The sequence below is a fragment of the Nerophis lumbriciformis genome, linkage group LG11 (genome assembly GCF_033978685.3).
Source record: "Nerophis lumbriciformis linkage group LG11, RoL_Nlum_v2.1, whole genome shotgun sequence".
Lineage (NCBI taxonomy): Eukaryota > Metazoa > Chordata > Actinopteri > Syngnathiformes > Syngnathidae > Nerophis > Nerophis lumbriciformis.
The window spans coordinates 42080828-42104571 of NC_084558.2; the positions used below are offsets into that span (position 1 = coordinate 42080828).

General features: G+C 38.1%; 1 protein-coding gene across 4 annotated transcripts in view; it reads left to right on the top strand.

The window, feature by feature from the left end:
* The window catches only part of tnpo1 (transportin 1), a 143720-nt gene that overhangs the window by 11005 nt on the left and 108971 nt on the right, over window positions 1–23744 (top strand). For all 4 annotated transcript variants that reach the window (XR_009815856.2, XM_061966546.2, XM_061966543.2 and 1 more), the window contains exons 3-5: window positions 767–842; window positions 4015–4164; window positions 4240–4346. Coding sequence is in view for 3 of the 4 variants with exons in the window: in XM_061966546.2 (XP_061822530.2) it covers window positions 767–842; window positions 4015–4164; window positions 4240–4346 (333 nt within the window). In the remaining variant the exon portion in view is untranslated. The remainder of the gene's footprint in view (window positions 1–766; window positions 843–4014; window positions 4165–4239; window positions 4347–23744) is intronic.

Below are 23744 nucleotides of genomic sequence, written 5' to 3' on the forward strand. Positions count from 1 at the left end.
TCACCTTTCCTAACTTCTTTGTCACGTGTTGCTGGCATCAAATTCTAAAGTTAATGATTATTTGCAAAAAAAAAATGTTTATCAGTTTGAACATCAAATATGTTGTCTTTGTAGCATATTCAACTGAATATGGGTTGAAAATGATTTGCAAATCATTGTATTCCGTTTATATTTACATCTAACACAATTTCCCAACTCATATGGAAACGGGGTTTGTACATTCATACTTTATATTCCCTAAATTTGTTTACATGTAAAAAAAACAACACATTTTTAAACTGACTGCTTTTATTTTGCCATGGCCTAGTTTGAATTTTGCCATATCTACTCACAGGGCATGATGTCAATAGATAAAAGGGATGGATTAAAGATGTGTGCTTGCGACTAATTACAGAGTATAATATCAGTGTCTACGTCGGTCTGTCAGTTTTTGAGATTCTGTGCTTTGCGCTTGTGGGAATTTGATATCTCCCAACTAATGTCCGCTGAGACTGGAGGATGAACTGATATTAATTTTTTTCATGTGATCAAGGTCATTGCTATAGTCCTCGGATAAAAATGTTTTCAAACCTGATCTGTGCTTTTATGTCCCGTCTATCAAAGGTTGCAGTATTTCAGGACTTGTGACACGGTGCTTGAAGCTGGTGATCAATAAACAGCAGCAGTTAACAACTATGTCATTTGTGACACAAGTTCACATCTAAGGGCAGCATGTACACATGCTAATTTTGTAGTAGTTTTTTTCCTCAACCGCTTCTCCCCACAGAGACTGGAGCAGCTTAACCAGTTTCCAGACTTCAACAACTACCTGATATTTGTTCTGACCAAGCTCAAATCCGAAGGTAAGAAGCCGATCTCTTGTGGCTTTGTTTTGTTCCTCGATGCACCACCAACGGACGAGCGCGTCGCAGTCAGGTTCCGTCGGCCAATGGCTCCGCTGACCCGATGAGGGCGCTCGGAATATGGGTCGCTCTAATTATAAACCTGATTCCTGGCACTGCTGAGCTCTTGACTCCGGCGTCTGCACTGCAATGACCTACATGTCTTTGGCGTCAAGACATTGCTGTCAGACACGCGCTGGCTGTGACTATTCCCCACAGTTATAATGACAGTGTTATTTAATACTGTCGGCGCTGTGCTGTGTATATATTATATTATTTTAATCATTATTGTGCGTGTGTGTGTGTGTGTGTGTGTGTGTGTGTGTGTGTGTGTGTGTTGTATATTTTTATATATATATATATATATATATGCATTATATTTATATATAATTATGTGTGTGTGTGTGTATATATATCTATATTACACACAGTGTATGTATATGAATGTGTATACATACATACATACATGCATGTGTATGTGTATATATATGTATATATATATTTATATATATATATATATATATATATATATATATATATATATATATATATATATATATATATATAACACACAGTGTATGTATATGAATGTGTATACATGTGTATGTGTATACATATATGCATACATACATGTGTGTGTGTGTGTGTGTATATATATATATATATATATATATATATATGTGTGTGTATATACTGTATGTATATATTAGGGGTGTGGGGAAAAAATCGATTCGAATCGCGATTCTCATTTTTTTTAAATCTATTTTTTTAAATTTATTTATTTATTTTGTATTTATTTTTTTAATTTTTAATTTTTTTTAATTAATCAATCCAACAAAACAATAAACAGCAATACCATAACAATACAATCCAATTCCAAAACCAAACCCGACCCAGTAACACTCAGAACTGCAATAAACAGAGCAATTGAGAGGAGACACAAACACGACACAGAACAAACCAAAAGTAGTGAAACAAAAATGAATATTGTCAACAACAGTATTAATATTTGTTACAATTTCAACATAGCAGTGATTAAAAATCCCTCATTGACATTATCATTAGACATTTATAAGAAAAAAAGAAGAAAAGAACAATAGTGTCACAGTGTCTTACACTTGCATCGCATCTCATAAGCTTGACAACACACTGTGTCCAATATTTTCACAAAGATAAAATAAGTCATATTTTTGGTTCATTTAATAGTTAAAACAAATTTACATTATTGCAATCAGTTGATAAAACATTGTCCTTTACAATTATAAAAGCTTTTTACAAAAATCTACTACTCTGCTTGCATGTCAGCAGACTGGGGTAGATCCTGCTGAAATCCTATGTATTGAATGAATAGAGAATCGTTTTGAATCGGGAAAAAAATAGTTTTTGAATCGAGAATCGTGTTGAATTGAAAAAAAAAAAAAATCGATTTTGAATCGAATCGTGACCCCAAGAATCGATATTGAATGGAATCGTTGGACACCCAAAGATTCACAGCCCTACTATATGTATGTATGTATGTATGTATATGAATGATTTTTTTAATTTTTTAAATAAATCTTTTGATGCAACTGAAGCACAAATGGTTATGCGACAAAACGCTGTAATGTTCTCTATGCAAAGTAATGAAATTAAATCATTTAAATATTACAATTTGATAAACAGTAATTAATTGTTAATTTTATTGTTTATAAATGTCGTAATAATTCATTTCTATAGTCTATCATGTCCTAATCAGAGTTTTACGGTATACCGGTACCAGCATAGCACCGCGATGCCAATTATCATATTTGGTACGATACCGCCTCTATGAAGTACCAGTACCGTGGTACAAGTTGTCTGGTATGTTCACTATTTTATTTAAGGGCAAACTTGCAATAAGAAACATATGTTTAATGTACCGTAAGATTTTTTGTTAAAATAAAGCCAATAATGCAATTTTTTATGGTCCCCTTTATTTAGAAAAGTATCGAAATACAGTTTTGGTACCGGTACCAAAATATTGGTATCGGGACAACACTAGACCTAATTGCCACTTGATGCACACCCATATATACAAAATGTGTAATGTTTTTATTGCTTCCGGAAAAAAACATAATTGTGACATACACGGTGGTCATTTGATGGGGATTTTCTCCAATAGTGCCCCACCTCTCTTTCTTGCTGCATAAAAGCAGTTTATCATCAATCAATCAATCAATCAAAGTTCATTTATATAGCCCTAAATCACAAGCGTCTCAGAGGGCTGCACAAGCCACAGGGCAAGAAAAAAACTCAACCCAATGGGATGGAATGAGAAACCTTGGAGGGGACCGCAGATGTGGGGACCCGACAGGGGGAGTGGATCTAGTTCAGGGGTGGGCAACCCAAAATGTTGAAAGAGCCATATTGGACCAAAAATACAAAAACAAATCTGTCTGGAGCTGCAAAACAATTACAAGCCATATTACATACAGATAGTGTGTCATGAGATATACATTGAATTAAGAGGACTTAAAGGAAACTAAATGAGCTCAAATATACCTACAAATGAGGCATAATGATGCAATATGTACATATAGCTAGCCTAAATAGCATGTTAGCATCGATTAGCTTGCAGTCATGCAGTGACCAAATATGCCCGATTAGCACTCCCCACAAGTCAATAACATCAACAAGACTCACCTTTGTGCATTCATGCACAACATTAAAAGTTTGGTGGACAAAATGAGACAGAAAAAGAAGTGGCATAAAACACATCCAAGAAAGTCGGAGAAAGTTATACATGTAAACAAACTACGGTGAGTTCAAGGACCGCCAAAATTAGTAGGACAAAACGGCGCTCGCCAAATACTCGAATCAGTGAAGCATGTTTAATACAAACAGTGGGATTTATAACAATTAGGGAGGTTTGTGTTATGTTTGTCCTCCTACAGAAACCATATTAAAACAAAAAATATATTTTTTTCCCCTCATCCTTTTCCATTTTTCATACATCTTTGAAAAAGCTTCAGGGAGCCACTAGGGCGGCGCTAAAGAGCGGCATGCGGCTCTAGAGCCGCGGGTTGCCGACCCCTGATCTAGTTAATAGTGTGAGAGTCCAGTCCAGTTTATGATTCATGACTGAGTCACTGAAGTGTCACCTTTGTGTTTGCAGATGAGCCGACACGCTCCCTGAGTGGCCTGATACTGAAAAACAATGTGAAAGCCCACTATCAGAACTTCCCCAACGGCGTTTCTGATTTCATAAAGAGAGAGTGCCTGGAAAACATTGGAGACTCCTCGGCTCTCATCCGCGCCACAGTGGGTAAGGATGACTCATTAGCCTGCACAGTTAAACGCACTACTTGAGGTATTTATCAGAGCGTGCCTGTTTAAACAGGTATTCTCATCACCACCATCGCGTCAAAGGGAGAACTACAAAATTGGCCTGACCTTTTGCCCAAGCTTTGCCTGCTGCTGGATTCTGAAGACTACAACACTTGCGAGGTGAGCGTCCTCGATAGCTTAAACGCGGTGGAAACGTTGTTGGCCGTTTTCAGACACCACGTTGTAGCACCATGTTGTTGTAGTGTTGGCGCCTCTGGAGGAAAAAGGCGGTATTGCAGTATTCCTTCTAGTTCACTAATGGAAGGTTGCGTAATGCCTGCTATGTGTTGCAGAAAAATTAAAGTTAAAGTACCAATGATTGTCACACACACACTAGGTGTGGTGAAATTTGTCCTCTGCATTCGACCCATCCCCTTGTGTACCCCCTGGGAGGTGAGGGGAGCAGCGGTGGCTGTGTCCGGGAATCATTTTTGGTGATTTAACCCCCAATTCCAACCCTTAATGCTGAGTGCCAAGCAGGGAGGTAATGGGTAGGGATGATGTTTGATAAGAAATGATCGAGTTCGAGCCTATTATTGAATCCTCTTATCGAACCGATTCCTTATTGATTCTCTTATCGAGTCCAGATAGGTTGTTGTATATGGAAAAAAACACACAATATTTGGTTTAACAAAGCTCACTTTTATTATATAAGAAAAAAATAAAATCTAATAAATAAATAAATATTGACTGTTACCCCCCCCTAAAAAAATAAAATAAAATAAATAAATATTGACTGTTGTTACCCAAAGTATATTAAGTGGGATTTTTCAGAAAAACAAATATATACAGTAACACAAAAACAACCTGTCTCTGTGATCACTATAGGTGTATAAATAATAATATAGTGTTAAATAAAATCAGTCCCTTGGGCACACAACTGAAAATAATACAGCTCTCCAAAAAGTGCACTTCTGCTGCTATCTGACATAACTGTTTGTTATGATGCTTTGACATTTTTGCACTTTATTTCTTTATTGAAAGAAAATTCTATGAAGAGAAAAGTTGTTTGCAAATGTGGTTACAACGCTAAAAAAATGAAAAGTTAAAGCTAAAAAAAGAAATACACTTTATTGAGTTAACATTATTTCTTTATAGGGGGAAAGATGTGATGTTATGAGCTAGGCTAGGGAATATAACAACTACACTACCCAGCATGCAACGGGAGTGACGAGCATGCGCTAGCCCCGAAAAGTGTTGTTGCATGTCGCCACCCGGCAGCTAAGAATGAGGTTATGAGCACGCTGTGAAAGTAAACGTCAAGAACTCAGCCAACACGCCTCGTCTGCATTATTTATAAATAGACAGACAACACATATACAGTGTGATTGTGTTTTGTTTACAAGGAAAGAAAAACAAAAGTTAAAAAAGGTAGATGTCATATATGTTGTATATATGTGTATGTATGTATGTGCTGCGGTTGCTTTAAGAACGTTGCGACAGCTGCCGTAAAGGAGGTGCGTTGCTAGCCTGGTTGCTATGTTTCCAGTTGGTCGTAAAAGTGTTCGTCATGTGTTTGTACCCTGCTCAAATCTCTCAGTAAAGTTATTCATTGGATTATACCTTTTGTTTTGAAGTTTACTACACCTTGGAGCGCTTTTTTCGGTCCATTGTTTTTCCTGCTTTCCCTATCTGCGCCTAATGACTGAGCTACGTGACGTCATTTCTGGTCGGGACGGGATTCGTTCCCAGGGATTCGAATAAAGAACCAACTCTTTTTCTTTACTATAGTGGTTTCGATAACGGGTACCCGTTCTCAAAAAGAGATTCAAGTCCAAGGACTCGGTTCTTTTCTTATCGGACAACCGGTAAAACCGGTTTCGAGTATCATCCCTAGTAATGGGTCCCATTTTTTTGGTCTTTGGTATGACTCGGCCGGGGTTTGAACTCACGACCTACTGATCTCAGGGCGGACACTCTAACCACGAGGCCACTGCGTAGGAAGCTGGTGTGTTATAAATAATAAATAAATGGGTTATACTTGTATAGCGCTTTTCTACCTTCAAGGTACTCAAAGCGCTTTGACAGTATCACCACATTCACCCATTCACACACACATTCACACACTGATGGCGGGAGCTGTTCATGGTATTGCTTAATTTACGCTGGATTGTAAACACAAGTGCTGCTTCCAAAGGGTGCACGATTGGAAAATTTGACCGAAATGTCAAACTAGTGATGTCCCGATCCAAAATTGATATCGGATATTGGTTCGTTTTAGCTAAATAGCAAGGATTCTGTGGGCTTGCATGTAAAATCTCTGATGGAAGCGCTTCAATACAAGCAGTCCTACTTGTGTAAAGCTGTACAACCATTTGGAGTTTCCTCCATAAAACACACAAACATGGTCTTGTATGTTAGTCAAGTCATCGGTAGGCCATAAGCTACTAGGATCTCGTAGCTACACAACAGCTTAGCACACATGCTAGACATAACTTACCGTATTTTTCGGACTATAAGTCGCAGTTTTTTTCATAGATTGGCCGGGGGTGCGACTTATACTCAGGAGCGACTTATGTGTGAAATTATTAACACATTACTGTAAAATATCAAATAATATTATTTATCTCATTCACGTAAGAGACTAGACGTATAAGATTTCATGGGATTTAGCGATTAGGAGTGACAGATTGTTTGGTAAACGTATAGCATGTTCTATATGTTATAGTTATTTACCATAATATGTTACGTTAACATACCAGGCACGTTTTAGTTGGTTATTTATGCCTCATATAACGTACACTTATTCAGCCTGTTGTTCACTATTCTTTATTTATTTTAAATTGCCTTTCAAATGTCTATTCTTGGTGTTGGGTTTTATCAAATAAATTTCCCCCAAAAATGCGACTTATACTCCAGTGCGACTTATACATATTTTTTTCCTTCTTTATTATGCATTTTCGGCAGGTGCGACTTATACTCCGGTGCGACTTATACTCCGAAAAATACGGTAATAATCATTGAACAATATTGCAGTCTGAAGCAGCACAAGTATCAAATAATTATAGTTGCATATTATTTACACATACAAAGTCTCAATAGCAGAAGCATATTAGACAATATCCAGTAACAACTGTGTCCACATCAATTTTAAATTCCGGACTAGGAACCGCTATTTTTTTTTAACCCTGGTTAAAACGGTGCGGCTAATTTATACCTTTTTCTTTGCTGAGTTCCATAAGGCAAATAGTTTTCATTAAACATGTAAAAAAATTATTTAGCCTTTATTTAACGAGGTAAAATCCCATTCAGATCAAAGATCTCTTTTCCAAGGGAGACCTGGCCAAGAGGGGAGTAGCAAGGTTACATTAAAAACAGTAAACAACACATAAAACATCAAATTTACAACATTAAAACGGGCTCACATGACACATGTGCATACAGACAAGGTAGACTGCAAGCCTTTCACAGAAGCTTTAAACTCATTTAATGTAACAAGGATTTGAAGTTGAAGATTCAATTGTGGGTTATTCCAAGCCTTCGGTGCTGAAAACCTAAATGCTTTCTTGCCCAGTTCAGTTCTTACTTTGGGGACGACAAATTGCAGAACATTCATTGAACGAAGATTGTGACTTCCTTGTTTCTTTGTTAAAAGACAAGATAGATAAGATGGAGGGATACCCAGAATGGTTTTGTAGATGAACACATACCAATGATTGAGGCGTCGACCATATAAAGATGTCAAGTTAACCGTTGAGTATAACACACAATGGTGAGAAAGGGTAAATATGTTGAAATGGTGTGTTATTATTTGTGCAATAGCGCCATTTTTTGGATGAGTTCGTCAGTTCAGGTGCTGCTGGGTGAATGGCTACAGTGCTTCATGCTGTTTAAAGCTTTGAACTGGAAGTACAAGTGCCGTTCCGTCTTCTAATCGTCCATAGCGTATCTACTCATATGGATTCTTCATTCATCACTCCAAGCAATGTTTGTAAGTTTGACAAATTAACTAAAACAATTCATGCTAATTAGACTGTCTCATGTGTGATGTCTGTAGTAGGGATGTCCCGATCCGATATTTGGATCGGATCGGCTGCCGATATTTGCCAAAAATTGCGTATCGGCAAGGCATGGGAAAATGCCGATCCAGATCCAGTTTAAAAAAAACCTCTGGTCCGTGTTTTCCAACGCACCGATTTAAATAATACATTCCACTTTTCTGCTGCTCCGTAATTTCCATTCCGCATTTTCCAGCACACCTTCAACACATCCACATGTCTGTGAATTCTCACGCAGTTGCTTTTAGCTGCTGGCATTACACGACAGGCTCTTCTCACTCTTTCCTGTGTCTCCCTCTCACAGACAGCAGCGCACCTTCTTACACACGTCACATACTGTCACGACACACGTCACATACTGTCACGTCATACGTCACACACGTATACGTCCTCCCCGAGCAGAGAGGTAGCAGCATGGCTAACGTTAGCTGTGATGCTAGCGCAGTCGTGCGAGCAACGCTCCCTCTAAGGTGCTCGCCTGTGCAATTGCGCACTGTTTAAGCGTCCTCTGCGCATAGCAAATCTATGCCACGCACAAAATCTAATAAAAAAATAAGCGCATAACAATTTTCAACACACCGACACGACAGAGAAAACAGTTTTCTTCATCATTGTTCAAATATTGTGACGTCTGTCGAGACGCTTATCTCCATTCAGTGCCACACGTCCACACCATCAAAATGCTGAGGCAAAAATGTCCACATCAACACCGTATGAAAAAATTAGTGATTTTTTTTAGTTGTGATTTCCTTCTCTGCATGAAAGTTTAAAAGTAGCATATATTAATGCAGTATGAAGAAGAATGTTTTAATGTAGACATGCAAGCCTTGAAAGAACATTTTGAAAATCAAGACTACATTTCCTGCAAATGGGTGCATTTCTACCCTATATTTTAACTTTAGATTTATTCTCATATCAAACTCTTTTGGCTGTCTTTTTGACACTTACATCCGGCGCCCCCCTCCACACCCTGGATTATAAATAATGTAAATAATTCAATGTGATTATCTTGTGTGATGACTGTATTATGATGATAGTATATATCTGATAGTATATATCTGTATCATGACCCCCGACTTAAACAAGTTGAAAAACTTATTGGGGTGTTACCATTTAGTGGTCAATTGTACGGAATATGTACTTCACTGTGCAACCTACTAATAAAAGTCTCAATCAATCAATCAAAACACATAGAATCATCATACTGCTGTGATTATATGCATCAAGTGTTCATTCAAGGCTAAGGCAAAATATCGAGATATATATTGTGTATCGCAATATGGCCTTAAAATATCGCAATATTAAAAAAAAGGCCATATCGCCCAGCCCTAGTTCAATGATGCCATTTCTGTTTGTCATGTATAATTTTGTGTTTATCCTTGAATAAACAGGTCAGTTTCTTGTTACCAACCATTGTGTATTATTCAAACTCCCCTACTTCGGCTAGCTAGTTGTTATCAAGAGTACTAAAACCCTTTTCAACATGATTCTGACAACTAAGTAGGCTAAATAACTTTAAACTTTAACACATGCTCGGATAGGCCAGTATCGGTATCGGTCAGTATAGGTATCGGATCGGAAATGCAAAAACAATATCGGTATCGGATCGGAAGTGCAAAAACCTGGATCGGGACATCCCTAGTCTGTAGGAGTGTTTTCATGCATATTTGTACATGCTATCGTAATGTACTGAAGCTCGCGTCGTTAGCAATAGCTAATATGCTCACACGTCTACGAGGGTCTGCTTCAGTATTATTAACTTACAATGGTATTCTTTTTGTATTGTTTCATAAATTCCTCAGTAAACGTAAACGTCACAGTAGAGTTATTGAGTCTGTTTAGCTGATTGGAGAGCTAGCTTCCGCAGCTAGTGGGTCCATGACGATGACTTCTGTTTTGTTTGATCAGCCGTTTTACTGCCGTGTTACAGACACCGTTTGGAAACAATCAAGGTATGTTGATAACATATTTGCAAAATTGTTTTTGTGTATATAATTTATTTCACTACGTATATATCTGCGGCTTATAGCCCGATGCGGCGAATGCACGAAAAACAATTTTTATTTTTTAATTTTATTTAGTGGGTGTGGCCTATATGCCGGTGCGCTCTATAGTCCAGAAAATACAGTAATTTATTGTGGTCATTAGGTTTCCCAAAAAAACAATTCCCACTCCACTTCAAGTTAAAGTCCCAATGATAGTCACACACACACTAGGTGTGATGAAATTATCCTCTGCATTTGACCCATCACCATGTTCACCCCCTGGGAGGTGAGGGGAGCAGTGAGCAGCAGCGGTGTATGCGCTCGGGAATCATTTTGGTGATTTAACCCCCAATTCCAACCCTTGATGCTGAGTGCCAAAGAGGGAGGCAATGGGTCCTATTTTATAGTCTGGGGTTTGAACTCCCGACCTACCAAGTTTCAGGGCGGACACTCTAACCACAAGGCCACTGAGCAGGTCTTAAAGACAGCACAAGTGCATTCCAGATGTTTATTAATAGATAGGTTAGTGTTTTTTATAACTGCCTTTATTCTATGAGTAATTTAACTTGATCAAACCTTTGCTAACATTCCACATTTCAAAAAAATAAACGTATGTTTGATTCCTGCTGATAAAGTATCGGATCACTATCAGTATCGGCCAGCACGCAAGGCTTCATTATGGCTATTGTGTCAAAAGTGAAAAAGTTGTACCAGAACTAGGGTGTAACTTCAGTCCGCCAGTAAATTCAGTGACCTGTTGGCTCTTGGGTTAACTTATTTTTACACTTCAGTGGTGCTTAATCATGTTAAATGTTAGGTGGTTAATGAAGGTTTGACCCTATTTTATTTTTGGTTCCATGATTTCATATCTGTATTTGACATTTGACATGAGTAAGACCCATGCCATTGACACACACTAAAGATAGTTGATGGTTTTGTTAATGTTACTTATTATGTCTTTAAAGGCCTACTGAAACCCACTACTACCGACCACGCAGTCTGATAGTTTATATATCAATGATGAAATCTTAACATTGCAACACATGCCAATACGGCCGGGTTAACTTATAAAGTGCAATTTTAAATTTCCCTGGAAACTTCCGGCTGAAAACATCTCGGTATGATGACGTTTGCGCGTGACGTCACGGGTTGAAGCGGAAGTATTCGGACACCATTGTGTCCCAATACAAACAGCTCTGTTTACATCGCAAAATTCCACAGTATTCTGGACATCTGTGTTGGTGAATCTTTTGCAATTTGTTCAATTAACAATGGAGACAGCAAAGAAGAAAGCTGTAGGTGGGATCGTGTATTAGTGGCGGCTGCAGCAACACAACCAGGAGGACTTTGAGTTGGATAGCAGACGCGCTACCGTGACTACAGCTTTGCTGTCCTCACCTTAACTTCCTCCGTCTCCGGGCCGCCGACCGCATCGATGATCGGGTGAAGTCCTTCGTCGCGTCGTCGATCGCTGGAACGCAGGTGAGCTCCGGTGTTGATGAGCAGATGAGGGTTGGCGTAGGTGGAGAGCTAATGTTTTTATCATAGCTCTGTCGAGGTCCCGTAGCTAAGTTAGATTCAATGGCGTCGTTAGCAACAGCATTGCGAGGCTTCGCCAGGCTGGACAGCATTAACCGTGTGGTTACAGCATACTTGCCAACCTTGAGACCTCTGATTTCGGGAGGTGGGGGGTGGGGGCGTGGTCGGGGGTGGGGCAGGGCCTGGTTAAGAGGGGAGGAGTATATTGACAGCTAGAATTCACCAAGTCAAGTATTTCATATATATATATATATATATACATCCTGAAAATATGCAAACAAAACTGTGTTTAGATAATTGATACTTCAAACTTGCATAAATAAATCTTAAGGAATATAACATAACTTGGCTTCTGAGAGCTTCAAAATGTAATGAATAAAATGCTAAAGTTGTTGATAAACAAGCAATTATTTTAATAATTAAATATGGTCATTTTAAATGAATTATTATGATAATTTAAAATTAATTATTTCAAATATGTTTATTTTAATGTATAATTCTAATGCCTGGATGTAATAAGGAGTCAGAAAAAATACAAATAAAAATACAATTAATTTTGATGTTTTTAGCAAAATATAGTAAACTTTTTTTCTTTTTTTTTAATTAATAAATATATTTATTTTTAGGTAAGACAAACATAATAATACAATTTATCTCTCGTCTGGATGATTTATTTCTTGTCACCCTGTTGTCCTCCCGTCGTGAAAAAAGGCTGTCCTCACTCAGGTGCATGGAGCTGGAGGGGGCGTGGCCTCCAGCTACGGCTGAAAATCGGGAGATTTTCGGGAGAATATTTGTCCCGGGAGGTTTTCGGGAGAGGCGCTGAATTTCGGGAGTCTCCCGGAAAATTCGGGAGGGTTGGCAAGTATGGGTTACAGGTCCATGGTTTAATAGTATTGTTGATTTTCTGTCTATCCTTCCAGTCAGGGGTTTATTTCTTTTGTTTCTATCTGCATTTAAGCACGATGCTATCACGTTAGCTTCGTAACTAAAGTGCTTCACCGATGTATTGTCGTGGAGATAAAAGTCACTGTGAATGTCCATTTCGCGTTCTCGACTCTCATTTTCAAGAGGATATAGTATCCGAGGTGGTTTAAAATACAAATCCGTGATCCACAATAGAAAAATGAGAGAGTGTGGAATCCAATGAGCCCTTGTACCTAAGTTACGGTCAGAGCGAAAAAAGATATGTCTAATCCTCTAATCCTTCACTCTCACGTTCCTCATCCACAAATCTTTCATCCTGGCTCAAATTAATGGGGTAATCGTCGCTTTCTCGGTCCGAATCGCTCTCGCTGCTGGTGTAAACAATGGGGAAATGTGAGGAGACGTTCAACTTGTGACGTCACGCTACTTCCGATACAGATAAGGCTTTTTTTTTATCAACGACCAAACGTTGCGAACTTTATCGTCGTTGTTCTATACTAAATCCTTTCAGCAAAAATATGGCAATATCGCGAAATGATCAAGTATGACACATAGAATAGATCTGCTATCCCCGTTTAAATAAAAAAAAAAAATTTCAGTAAGCCTTTAAAGGGCATACGTTTGTCTAACCTGAAAGGAGCAGCGTGTGTTTATTTGATTTACGATGCAAAAGGAAGAGCTGGCGCCTGGGTAGCGATCCCGCTGGCCAGATGAGCGAGTGACTCTGTCACAGCTGGAGCGACCGGCGCAAATACAGATTATTCAACATGGTTTGTACCCAGTGCACCGTGTGACCTCATTTTGCAGACTTTGTTTACTGAGACACTCGCGTGTACTGTTTGCAAACACTGATTGGGTTGTGTGTAAACAATAAAACACACTCTCGTTACACGCCTGATTGATGCCTGCACAAACGTGTCCAGCAGAACACGTGTGACATCGCCGACCGACCATCGCTGGCACGATTGACCTTAAAGAAAGTAGACTTGTGACACAGAAAGGCATTCGTCCTTAAAGCGTCCGTGTACTTTTCCCGTCTGATGAAGCTTATTCCCGAGCAAAGATTTAGGTCACGGCTAAGATTCGCGAAGTGTGCGAGGCTTACGATGCGCAACAGCCAGCAAATGTAGCAACTCCTCATAAGGCTGGCTGTGATTTTGAAAAGCAGCTTGGAAACTTCAAAGCTGCTTAGTTGTTGACGCTTTAAGGTTGTTGGGGGAAAAAAAATGTCTGCTTGGCCACAGTCAAATAGCTTTTTGTGGACCGGGTTTGTTGTAGTGTTACGCTGTCGCCTTCAATGAAACCCTAAAGGACCCTAAAGGCTTGTTAAAGGTCTCAATTTGAAATCAGCAGTGGTGTGCTGTCAGCGCCAGCAAGGTGTTCTCTCCTGGCCTAACATTAATCATGACCATAAGTTCATAAAAGGTCATTTTATTTTTAGTTTACTTTCCATAAATATTCAAAAGCAGTGAAGTTGGCACGTTGTGTAATTTGTAAATAAAAACAGAATACAATGATTTGCAAATCCTTTTCAGCTTATACTCAATTGAATAGACTGCAAAGACAAGATATTTAATGTTCCAACTGAGAAACTTGTTTTTTTTTGCAAATAATCATTGACTTAGAATTTAATGGCAGCAACACATTGTAAAAAAGTTGGCACAGGGGCATTTTTACCACTGTGTTACATGGCCTTTCCTTTTAACAACACTCGTTTTAAACGTTTGGGAACTGAGGAGACCAATTTTTTAAGCTTTTCAGGTGGAATTCTTTCTCATTCTTGCTTGACGTACAGCTTAAGTTGTTCAACAGTCCAGGGCCTCCTTTGTCGTATTTTAGGCTTCATACTGCGCCACACATTTTCAATGGGAGACAGGTTAGTACCCGCACTCTTTTTTTACGAAGCAACGCTGTTGTTACACGTGGCTTGGCTTGTCTTGCTGAAATAAGCAGGGGCGTCCATAATAACGTTACTTGGATGGCAACATATGTTGCTTCAAAACCTGTATGTACCTTTCAGCATTAATGGTGCCTTCACAGGTGTGTAAGTTACCGGTACCCATGTCTTGGGCACTAATACACCCCCATACCATCACAGATGCTGGCTTTTCAACTTTGCGCTTATAACAATCCGAATGGTTCTTTACTTCTTTGTTCCGGAGGACACAACGTCCACAGTTTCCAGAAACAATTTGAAATGTGGACTCGTCAGAACGGGCAGCACGGTTGGTCAGGGGTTAGTGCATGTGCCTCACAATACGAAGGTCCTGAGTAGTCTTAAATTCAATCCCAGGTTCGGGATCTTTCTGTGTGGAGTTTGCATGTTCTCCCCGTGACTGCGTGGGTTCCCTCCGGGTACTCCGGCTTCCTCCCACCTCCAAAGACATGCACCTGGGGATAGGTTGATTGGCAACACTAAATTGGCCCTAGTGTGTGAATGTGAGTGTGAATGTTGTCTGTCTATCTGTGTTGGCACTGTGATGAGGTGGCGACTTGTCCAGGGTGTACCCTGCCTTCCGCCCGAATGCAGCTGAGATAGGCTCCAGCACCCCCCGCAAACCCGAAAGGGACAGGCGGTAGAAAATGGATGGATTTTATGGATGGACTCGTCAGACCACAGAACACTTTTCCACTTTGCATCAGTCCATCTTGGATGAGTTCGGGCCCAGCGAAGCCGGCGATATATCGAGTTTGTACGATATATCGATGTATTTTAAACAAGATATGAATTAATAAAATATAGTATTATCGATATAGTTTACTAAACCCCTCCCCTTCCTCCTTCCAAGACATGCTTGCACATATAAGAACATCCATGATTGGTTGGTTGTTTACTATGATGAGTCACGATTGGTTGAGATTAGGCCAATCAAAGGCAACATAGTCATGGAACCAGGAAGTGAAATCACAACAAACATCCCAAATGACGACGAGAGAGTTGTAGAAGAGAAGAGGGAATTTTTCAAGCGGGCGATTTATATATTAAAAAAAACTAGTGTAAGATGGCAGAGGGATTCTCTTCCTTATAATTTTCTTTTAGCGATGTAGACCACGTTCAGGGAACCCACAATGCGTCACATTTGGACAAATGCATGCGTCTGGATAAAACAATGGCCAACATTTGAGTTGTTTACCATGTAAGCCCAAATCAAAACTGCTCTCGACATGGAAGAGGTGGAATACACATTTATGAACACACATGATTGTGGACATGTGATGACTTTTGCTACAGTATAGCCTGTCTAAATGCTACATTTCATTTTCAGTGGTGTTTTACAACAAGACAGTAGCTGACATTTTGTTAATTATTTGTACTCTTTATATTTTGACATTAAATAGTCATTTTGAAACGAACAACAAGATCATAGTCGCACAATTAAGTCAAGTCACTTACTTGGCGCTGACCACAGACGTGTGGTCTAGTACAGTGATTTTCAACCACTGTGCCGCGGCATAGTGTGCCGTGAGATATTGTCTGGTGTGCCGTGGGAAATAATGCAACTTCACCTAATTGGTCCAAAAAATATTTTTTGCTAATCAATAATCATAATAATGTGCCGTTGTCTAGTGCCTGTGCTGTGTAAAGCTTGGCAGGGTAATCTTGTAATACTCCCATATCAGTAGGTGGCAGCAGGTAGTTCATTGCTTTGTAGAAGTGGGAACGCGTCGAGGATGGTTTGTCGTGATCCCAATATGCAGAGCACAGCGGGAGACAGCGTGCAGGTAAAAAGGTATGTAACGCTTGAACCAAAAATTAACAAAAGGCAAGTCCCGCTAGGGAAAAGGCACTGAAGCATAGGGATGGCTATGTAAAACAAAAGTAAAACTGAACTGGCTACAAAGTCAACAAAAACAGAATGCTGGACGACAGCAAAAACTTACAGCGTGTGGAGCAAAGACGGCGTCCACAAAGCACATCCGTACATGACATGACAATCAACAATGTCCCCACAAGAGAAGGATAGCGTACGCACAACTTCAATAGTCTTGATTGCAAAAACAAAGCTGGTGCAGGCAATAGCACTCAAAGGAAGGCGTGAAGCTGCTACAGGAGAACACCAACAAAACAGGAAAGGTCACCAAAATAACAGCGCAAGACAGGAACTAAAGTACTACACACACAGGAAACAACAACAAACTCAAAATAAGGCACGACAACCTGGTGGAGTTTCATTTTTAACCTTTTTTGCTGGTGGTGTGCCTCCCTATTTTCTTTATGAAAAAAATGTGCTTTGGCTCAAAAAAGGTTGAAAAACACTGTTCTAGTAGGACCACAGAAGCGTACGTGTGTGACAGTCCATTACATTGTCGACTGGGAATTAAAAAGTGCCTGCCTGCAAATTTATTTTTTATCTGAGTTTGATACATTTTGTATTATTTGCACAACTATGTTATTTATTTTATGTAGAAAGAATGTTTCTATTTTATTTATGCATTCTTTGATTTTCAATTTTATTTATGTTATGTACAAACCCTTTTTCCATATGAGTTGGGAAATTGTGTTAGATGTAAATATAAACGGAATACAATGATTTGCAAATCATTTTCAACCCATATTCAGTTGAATATGCTACAAAGACAACATATTTGATGTTCAAACTGATAAACATTTTTTATTTTTGCAAATTATCATTAACTTTAGAATTTGATGCCAGCAACACGTGACAAAGAAGTTGGGAAAGGTGGCAATAAATACTGATAAAGTTGAGGAATGCTCATCAAACACTTATTTGGAACATCCCACAGGTGAACAGGCAAATTGGGAACAGGTGGGTGCCATGATTGGGTATAAAAGTAGATTCCATGAAATGCTCAGTCATTCACAAACAAGGATGGGGCGAGGGTCACCACTTTGTCAACAAATGCGTGAGCAAATTGTTGAACAGTTTAAGAAAAACCTTTCTCAACCAGCCATTGCAAGGAATTTAGGGATTTCACCATCTACGGTCCGTAATATCATCAAAGGGTTCAGAGAATCTGGAGAAATCACGGCACGTAAGCAGCTAAGCCCGTGACCTTCGATCCCTCAGGCTGTACTGCATCAACAAGCGACATCAGTGTGTAAAGGATATCACCACGTGGGCTCAGGAACACTTCAGAAACCCACTGTCAGTAACTACAGTTGGTCGCTACATCTGTAAGTGCAAGTTAAAACTCTCCTATGCAAGGCGAAAACCGTTTATCAACAACACCCAGAAACGCCGTCGGCTCTGCTGGGCCTGAGCTCATCTAAGATGGACTGATACAAAGTGGAAAAGTGTTCTGTGGTCTGACGAGTCCACATTTCCAAATTGTTTTTGGAAACTGTGGACGTCGTGTCCTCCAGACCAAAGAAGAAAAGAACCATCCGGATTGTTATAGGCGCAAAGTTGAAAAGCCAGCATCTGTGATGGTATGGGGGTGTATTAGTGCCCAAGACATGGGTAACTTACACATCTGTGAAGGCGCCATTAATGCTGAAAGGTACATACAGGTTTTGGAGCAACATATGTTGCCATCCAAGCAACGTTACCATGGATGCCCCTGCTTATTTCAGCAAGACAATGCCAAGCCACGTGTTACATCAACGTGGCTTCATAGTAAAAGAGTGCAGGTACTAGACTGGCCTGCCTGTAGTCCAGACCTGTTTCCCATTGAAAATGTGTGGCGCATTATGAAGCCTAAAATACCACAACGGAGACCCCCGGACTGTTGAACAACTTAAGCTGTACATCGAGCAAGAATGGGAAATAATTCCACCTGAGAAGCTTAAAAAATGAAAAGATTTTAAGTGCGCCTTATAGTCCGAAAAATAATCAGTGATGAGAAGAAGAAAAAAAAGCAAAAGTTGTGATGCGTTTTTTTTTTAATTTAATGCTTAAAATGATCAAAATACATAAATATTAAATGTTATTATAAATGTGCCTGTATATACATATATACGTATGTATATAAAATCCTAATGGAGGTGTTTGGATGTTTTTTTAATAACTTTATTGGCAGAATAGTGTGGCTCCATTGTAAGCGGACTTTTGATCAAAAGTATTTAATATTTAGAATGCAAAAAAAATAATCCATCTTTCATCATGTCTTTCGTAATGATTGTGAATGATAGGCACAATTCCAAAAAAAAGTGCAGTTCCCCTTTAAGGATACATAACCTCTGAGGGATTAATGGTACGAGTATGTGGACTGTTCAGATTGTTTTACCCAAGCTCTTGTCGCCAAGTAGTGCCGCTAGTAGCGGTTAAGCAATCCACAAAAGAGCACCACGTGTCGCCGCATTTGCACTGCGGCTGTCTATCGTCTCTATAAAAAGACGCGAGCAGGTGACGGCGGTTTGCTTTATTTAGATTTGGCACGACTTGCTGGGGAATCCGTTACGATGCCGATTGAAACTGACTCCAATCTGGAGGGAAAGTGATCTTCATGCAGTGGGAAACATATTTCACTACTTAAACACCTCCTGAATGAGTTCAGTTCTTGCTTAATCCTCCTATTTAATGCTCTTTCTGAACAGGAGTTTTAGGAAGAGGGGAGGGTCTGGGATGTTTATGGGGGCAGGGGGGGCTTCACACAAGACATCTTAGTATCACCGGAATGCAGTAAGACCCCCCACCCCCGAACATGTCGTACAAACGTGAGAGGCCCCCAAATCAAAATGCAATGAACAGCAGTGTTTTTTTAGTTTAGTTTTTTTTTTTAAATCCTCCTTTTTTTCCCCTTTCCACATTCTGCATCTCTCGTCTGGTAGCAATGCCGCCATGGCAACAGTTTCCATGGAAACACATTTTGGAAGGTGTCGGACAACGTAGTGGTGCCAGACGCCTATTTCTGCAACCTATTGAGAACATCCATTTCACAGCACGAGGACTTGTGTGTGTGTGTGTGTTCATGTTCCCTAGAAAAATCTAACTGAGCAAGTTCCAAACGTTTAATGCAGTGCTTCTTAAATAGTGGGGCGGGCCCCCCCTGGGGATGCGCCACGGGGCAATGGCGTAATAGCTTCTTTAATGTTGGTAAAGAACTATCTTGACACATACAGGTTCAAAAAATATATATATTAACAGCTGGGGGGGGAGAAAATAAATGAGAACCACGGGGTTAAATCAACGTCTCACAGCTGCCATGTTTTAAAGCAGAAATATGAATGGTAAAGCCTGAATATAAGATTATTTCTTCATATAATGTTTGGTTACTTTTTTTTTTTTGGTTACTCAACCGCATCCATCGGGGTTAAGGCATTTATTGGGGTTATACGTACATTCTCTCAGTATGTTTTACAGTAATACAGTGCAACACGTTTAAGTCGACACCTTAATAGACTGTATTTATATTATTCACATGTGAATAATGCTGTATAATAGACTGTATTTATATTATTCACATGTGAATAATGCTGTATAATATATTATTCACAGGTGAATAATGATGTATAATAGACTGTATTTATATTATTCACATGTGAATAATGCTGTATTATAGACCGTATTTATATTATTCACAGGTGAATAATGCTTTAAAATAGACTGTATTTACATTATTCATATGTGAATAATGCTGTATTATAGACTGTATTTATATTATTCACAGGTGAACAATGCTGTATAATAGACTGTATTTATATTATTCACATGTGAATAATGCTGTATAATTAACTGTATTTATATTATTCACATGTGAATAATGCTGTATAATATATTATTCACAGGTGAATAATGATGTATAATAGACTGTATTTATATTATTCACATGTGAATAATGCTGTATTATAGACCGTATTTATATTATTCATAGGTGAATAATGCTTTATAATAGACTGTATTTACATTATTCATATGTGAATAATGCTGTATTATAGACTGTATTTATATTATTCACAGGTGAACAATGCTGTATAATAGACTGTATTTATATTATTCACATGTGAATAATGCTGTATTATAGACTGTATTTATATTATTCACATGGGAATAATGCTGTATAATAGACTGTATTTATATTATTCACATGTGAATAATGCTGTATAATAGACTGTATTTATATTATTCACATGTGAATAATGATGTATAATAGACTATTTATATTATTCACATGTGAATAATGCTGTATTATAGACCGTATTTATATTATTCACAGGTGAATAATGCTTTATAATAGACTGTATTTACGTTATTCATATGTGAATAATGCTGTATTATAGACTGTATTTATATTATTCACAGGTGAACAATGCTGTATAATACTGTATTTATATTATTCGCATGTGAATAATGCTGTATTATAGACTATATTTATATTATTCACATGTGAATAATGCTGTATTATAGACTATTTATATTATTCACATGTGAATAATGCTGTATAATAGACTATTTATATTATTCACAGGTGAATAATGCTGTATAATAGACTATATTATTCACATGTGAATAATGCTGTATAATAGACTATATTATTCACATGTGAATAATGCTGTATAATAGACTATATTATTCACATGTGAATAATGCTGTATAATAGACTGTATTTATATTATTCACATGTGAATAATGCTGTATAATAGACTGTATTTATATTATTCACAGGTGAACAATGCTGTATAATAGACTGTATTTATCTTATTCACATGTGAATAATGCTGTATAATAGACTATATTATTCACATGTGAATAATGCTGTATAATAGACTGTATTTATATTATTCACATGTGAATAATGCTGTATAATAGACTGTATTTATATTATTCACACGTGAATAATGCTGTATAATAGACTGTATCTAAATTATTCACATGTGAATAATGCTGTATAATAGACTGTATTTATTTTATTCATATGTGAATAATGCTGTATTATAGACTGTATTTATATTATTCACATGTGAATAATGCTGTATAATAGACTGTATTTATATTATTCACATGTGAATAATGCTGTATAATAGACTATATTATTCACATGTGAATAATGCTGTATAATAGACTGTATTTATATTATTCACATGTAAATAATGCTGTATAATAGACTGTATTTATATTCACACGTGAATAATGCTGTATAATAGACTGTATCTAAATTATTCACATGTGAATAATGCTGTATAATAGACTGTATTTATTTTATTCATATGTGAATAATGCTGTATTATAGACTGTATTTATATTATTCACGTGAATAATGCTGTATAATAGACTGTATCTAAATTATTCACATGTGAATAATGCTGTATAATAGACTGTATTTATATTATTCACATGTGAATAATGCTGTATAATAGACTGTATTTATATTATTCACATGTGAATAATGCTGTATAATAGACTGTATTTATATTATTCACATGTAAAAAAAATACCTAAGTGTTTATTGTGAGCGAACTGTGGTGCTGAATTTCCCCCAGGGATCAATAAAGTACTTTCTATTCTCTATTCTATCCTACCTCTCAGTCTGCACATGAGCGTTGCCGACATAATCAAAGTGTTTTCCTCCATTTGTGCATATTTTTATCGTATTTCTTTCTTTCACATACATTCATTTATTATTTAACGACTGTTTTTTGGTGGGTATTTTCGCTTTAAACACATTATAACAGGACTGTCTGTCCAGCTTGTAGTTCCAACGGTAGATGGCAGTGCAACTCTTGCTTTTTAGCACACCACATACACGCATACTGTACCACAGACTTGGTCGTGCATAATAACGCACCTGTTCAGTTCAGTTCAGTTTCAGTTTATTTCGGACATGCATACGATACAATATAATGCATCACATATTTCCAGTTGTTTCATTACAGCTCGTCCGAAAAGGAGTAGGAAGAAGCTGAGCTTATTTAATCCTACCCCTTTTCATACCATTGCAATTTTATCCCATTTCCTTGTTCTCTGTAACAGAACAGTGAATAAATAAATAATATACCATGGTAGTAAAAAAAAAAAATGTAATACATACATAATCTTTATCTAAAAAAAAAAAAAAAGGGTTAAAGATGTTCATCATAATTGTTCTTCTGTGTACTATGTGAACACTTGTAGTTTGAACCGTCTCTTAAACTGAATCATATTGGTGCTTTGTTTGATTTCTTTTGGTTAATCCATTCCATAATTTAATTCCACATACGGCTATGCTTAAGGTTTTAAGTGTTGTACGAGCATACAAATGTTCGTGAATATAGTGATCTATCAGATATACAATGACATGTACATTATCTTTAAAGGCCTACTGAAACCCACTACTACCGACCACGCAGTCTGATAGTTTATATATCAATGATGAAATCTTAACATTGCAACACATGCCAATACGGCCGGGTTAACTTATAAAGTGCAATTTTAAATTTTCTGCGAAACTTCCGGTTGAAAACGTCTAGGTATGATGACGTATGCGCGTGACGTCGATGGTTGAAACGGAAGTATTGGGACGCCATTGTATCTAATACAAAAAGCTCAGTTTTCATCGCAAAATTCCACAGTATTCTGGACATCTGTGTTGGTGAATCTTTTGGATTTTGTTTAATGAACAATGGAGACTGCAAAGAAGAAAGCTGTAGATGCGATCGGTGTATTAGCGTCTGGCTACAGCAACACAACCAGGAGGACTTTGACTTGGATAGCAGACGCGCTATCCGACGCTATCCGACGCTAGCCGCCGACCGCATCGATGATCGGGTGAAGTCCTTTGTTGCTCCGTCGATCGCTGGAACGCAGGTGAGCTTCGGTGTTGATGAGCAGATGAGGGTTGGCGTAGGTGGAGAGCTAATGTTTTTATCATAGCTCTGTCGAGGTCCCGTAGCTAAGTTAGATTCAATGGCGTCGTTAGCAACAGCATTGTTAAGCTTCGCCAGGCTGGAAAGCATTAACCGTGTAGTTACAGGTCCATGGTTTAATAGTATTGTTGATTTTCTGTCTATCCTTCCAGTCAGGGGTTTATTTATTTTGTTTCTATCTGCAGTTAAGTCCGATGCTATCACGTTAGCTCCGTAGCTAAAGTGTTTCACCGATGTATTGTCGTGGAGATAAAAGTCACTGTGAAAGTCCATTTCGCGTTCTCGACTCTCATTTTCAAGAGGATATAGTATCCGAGGTGGTTTA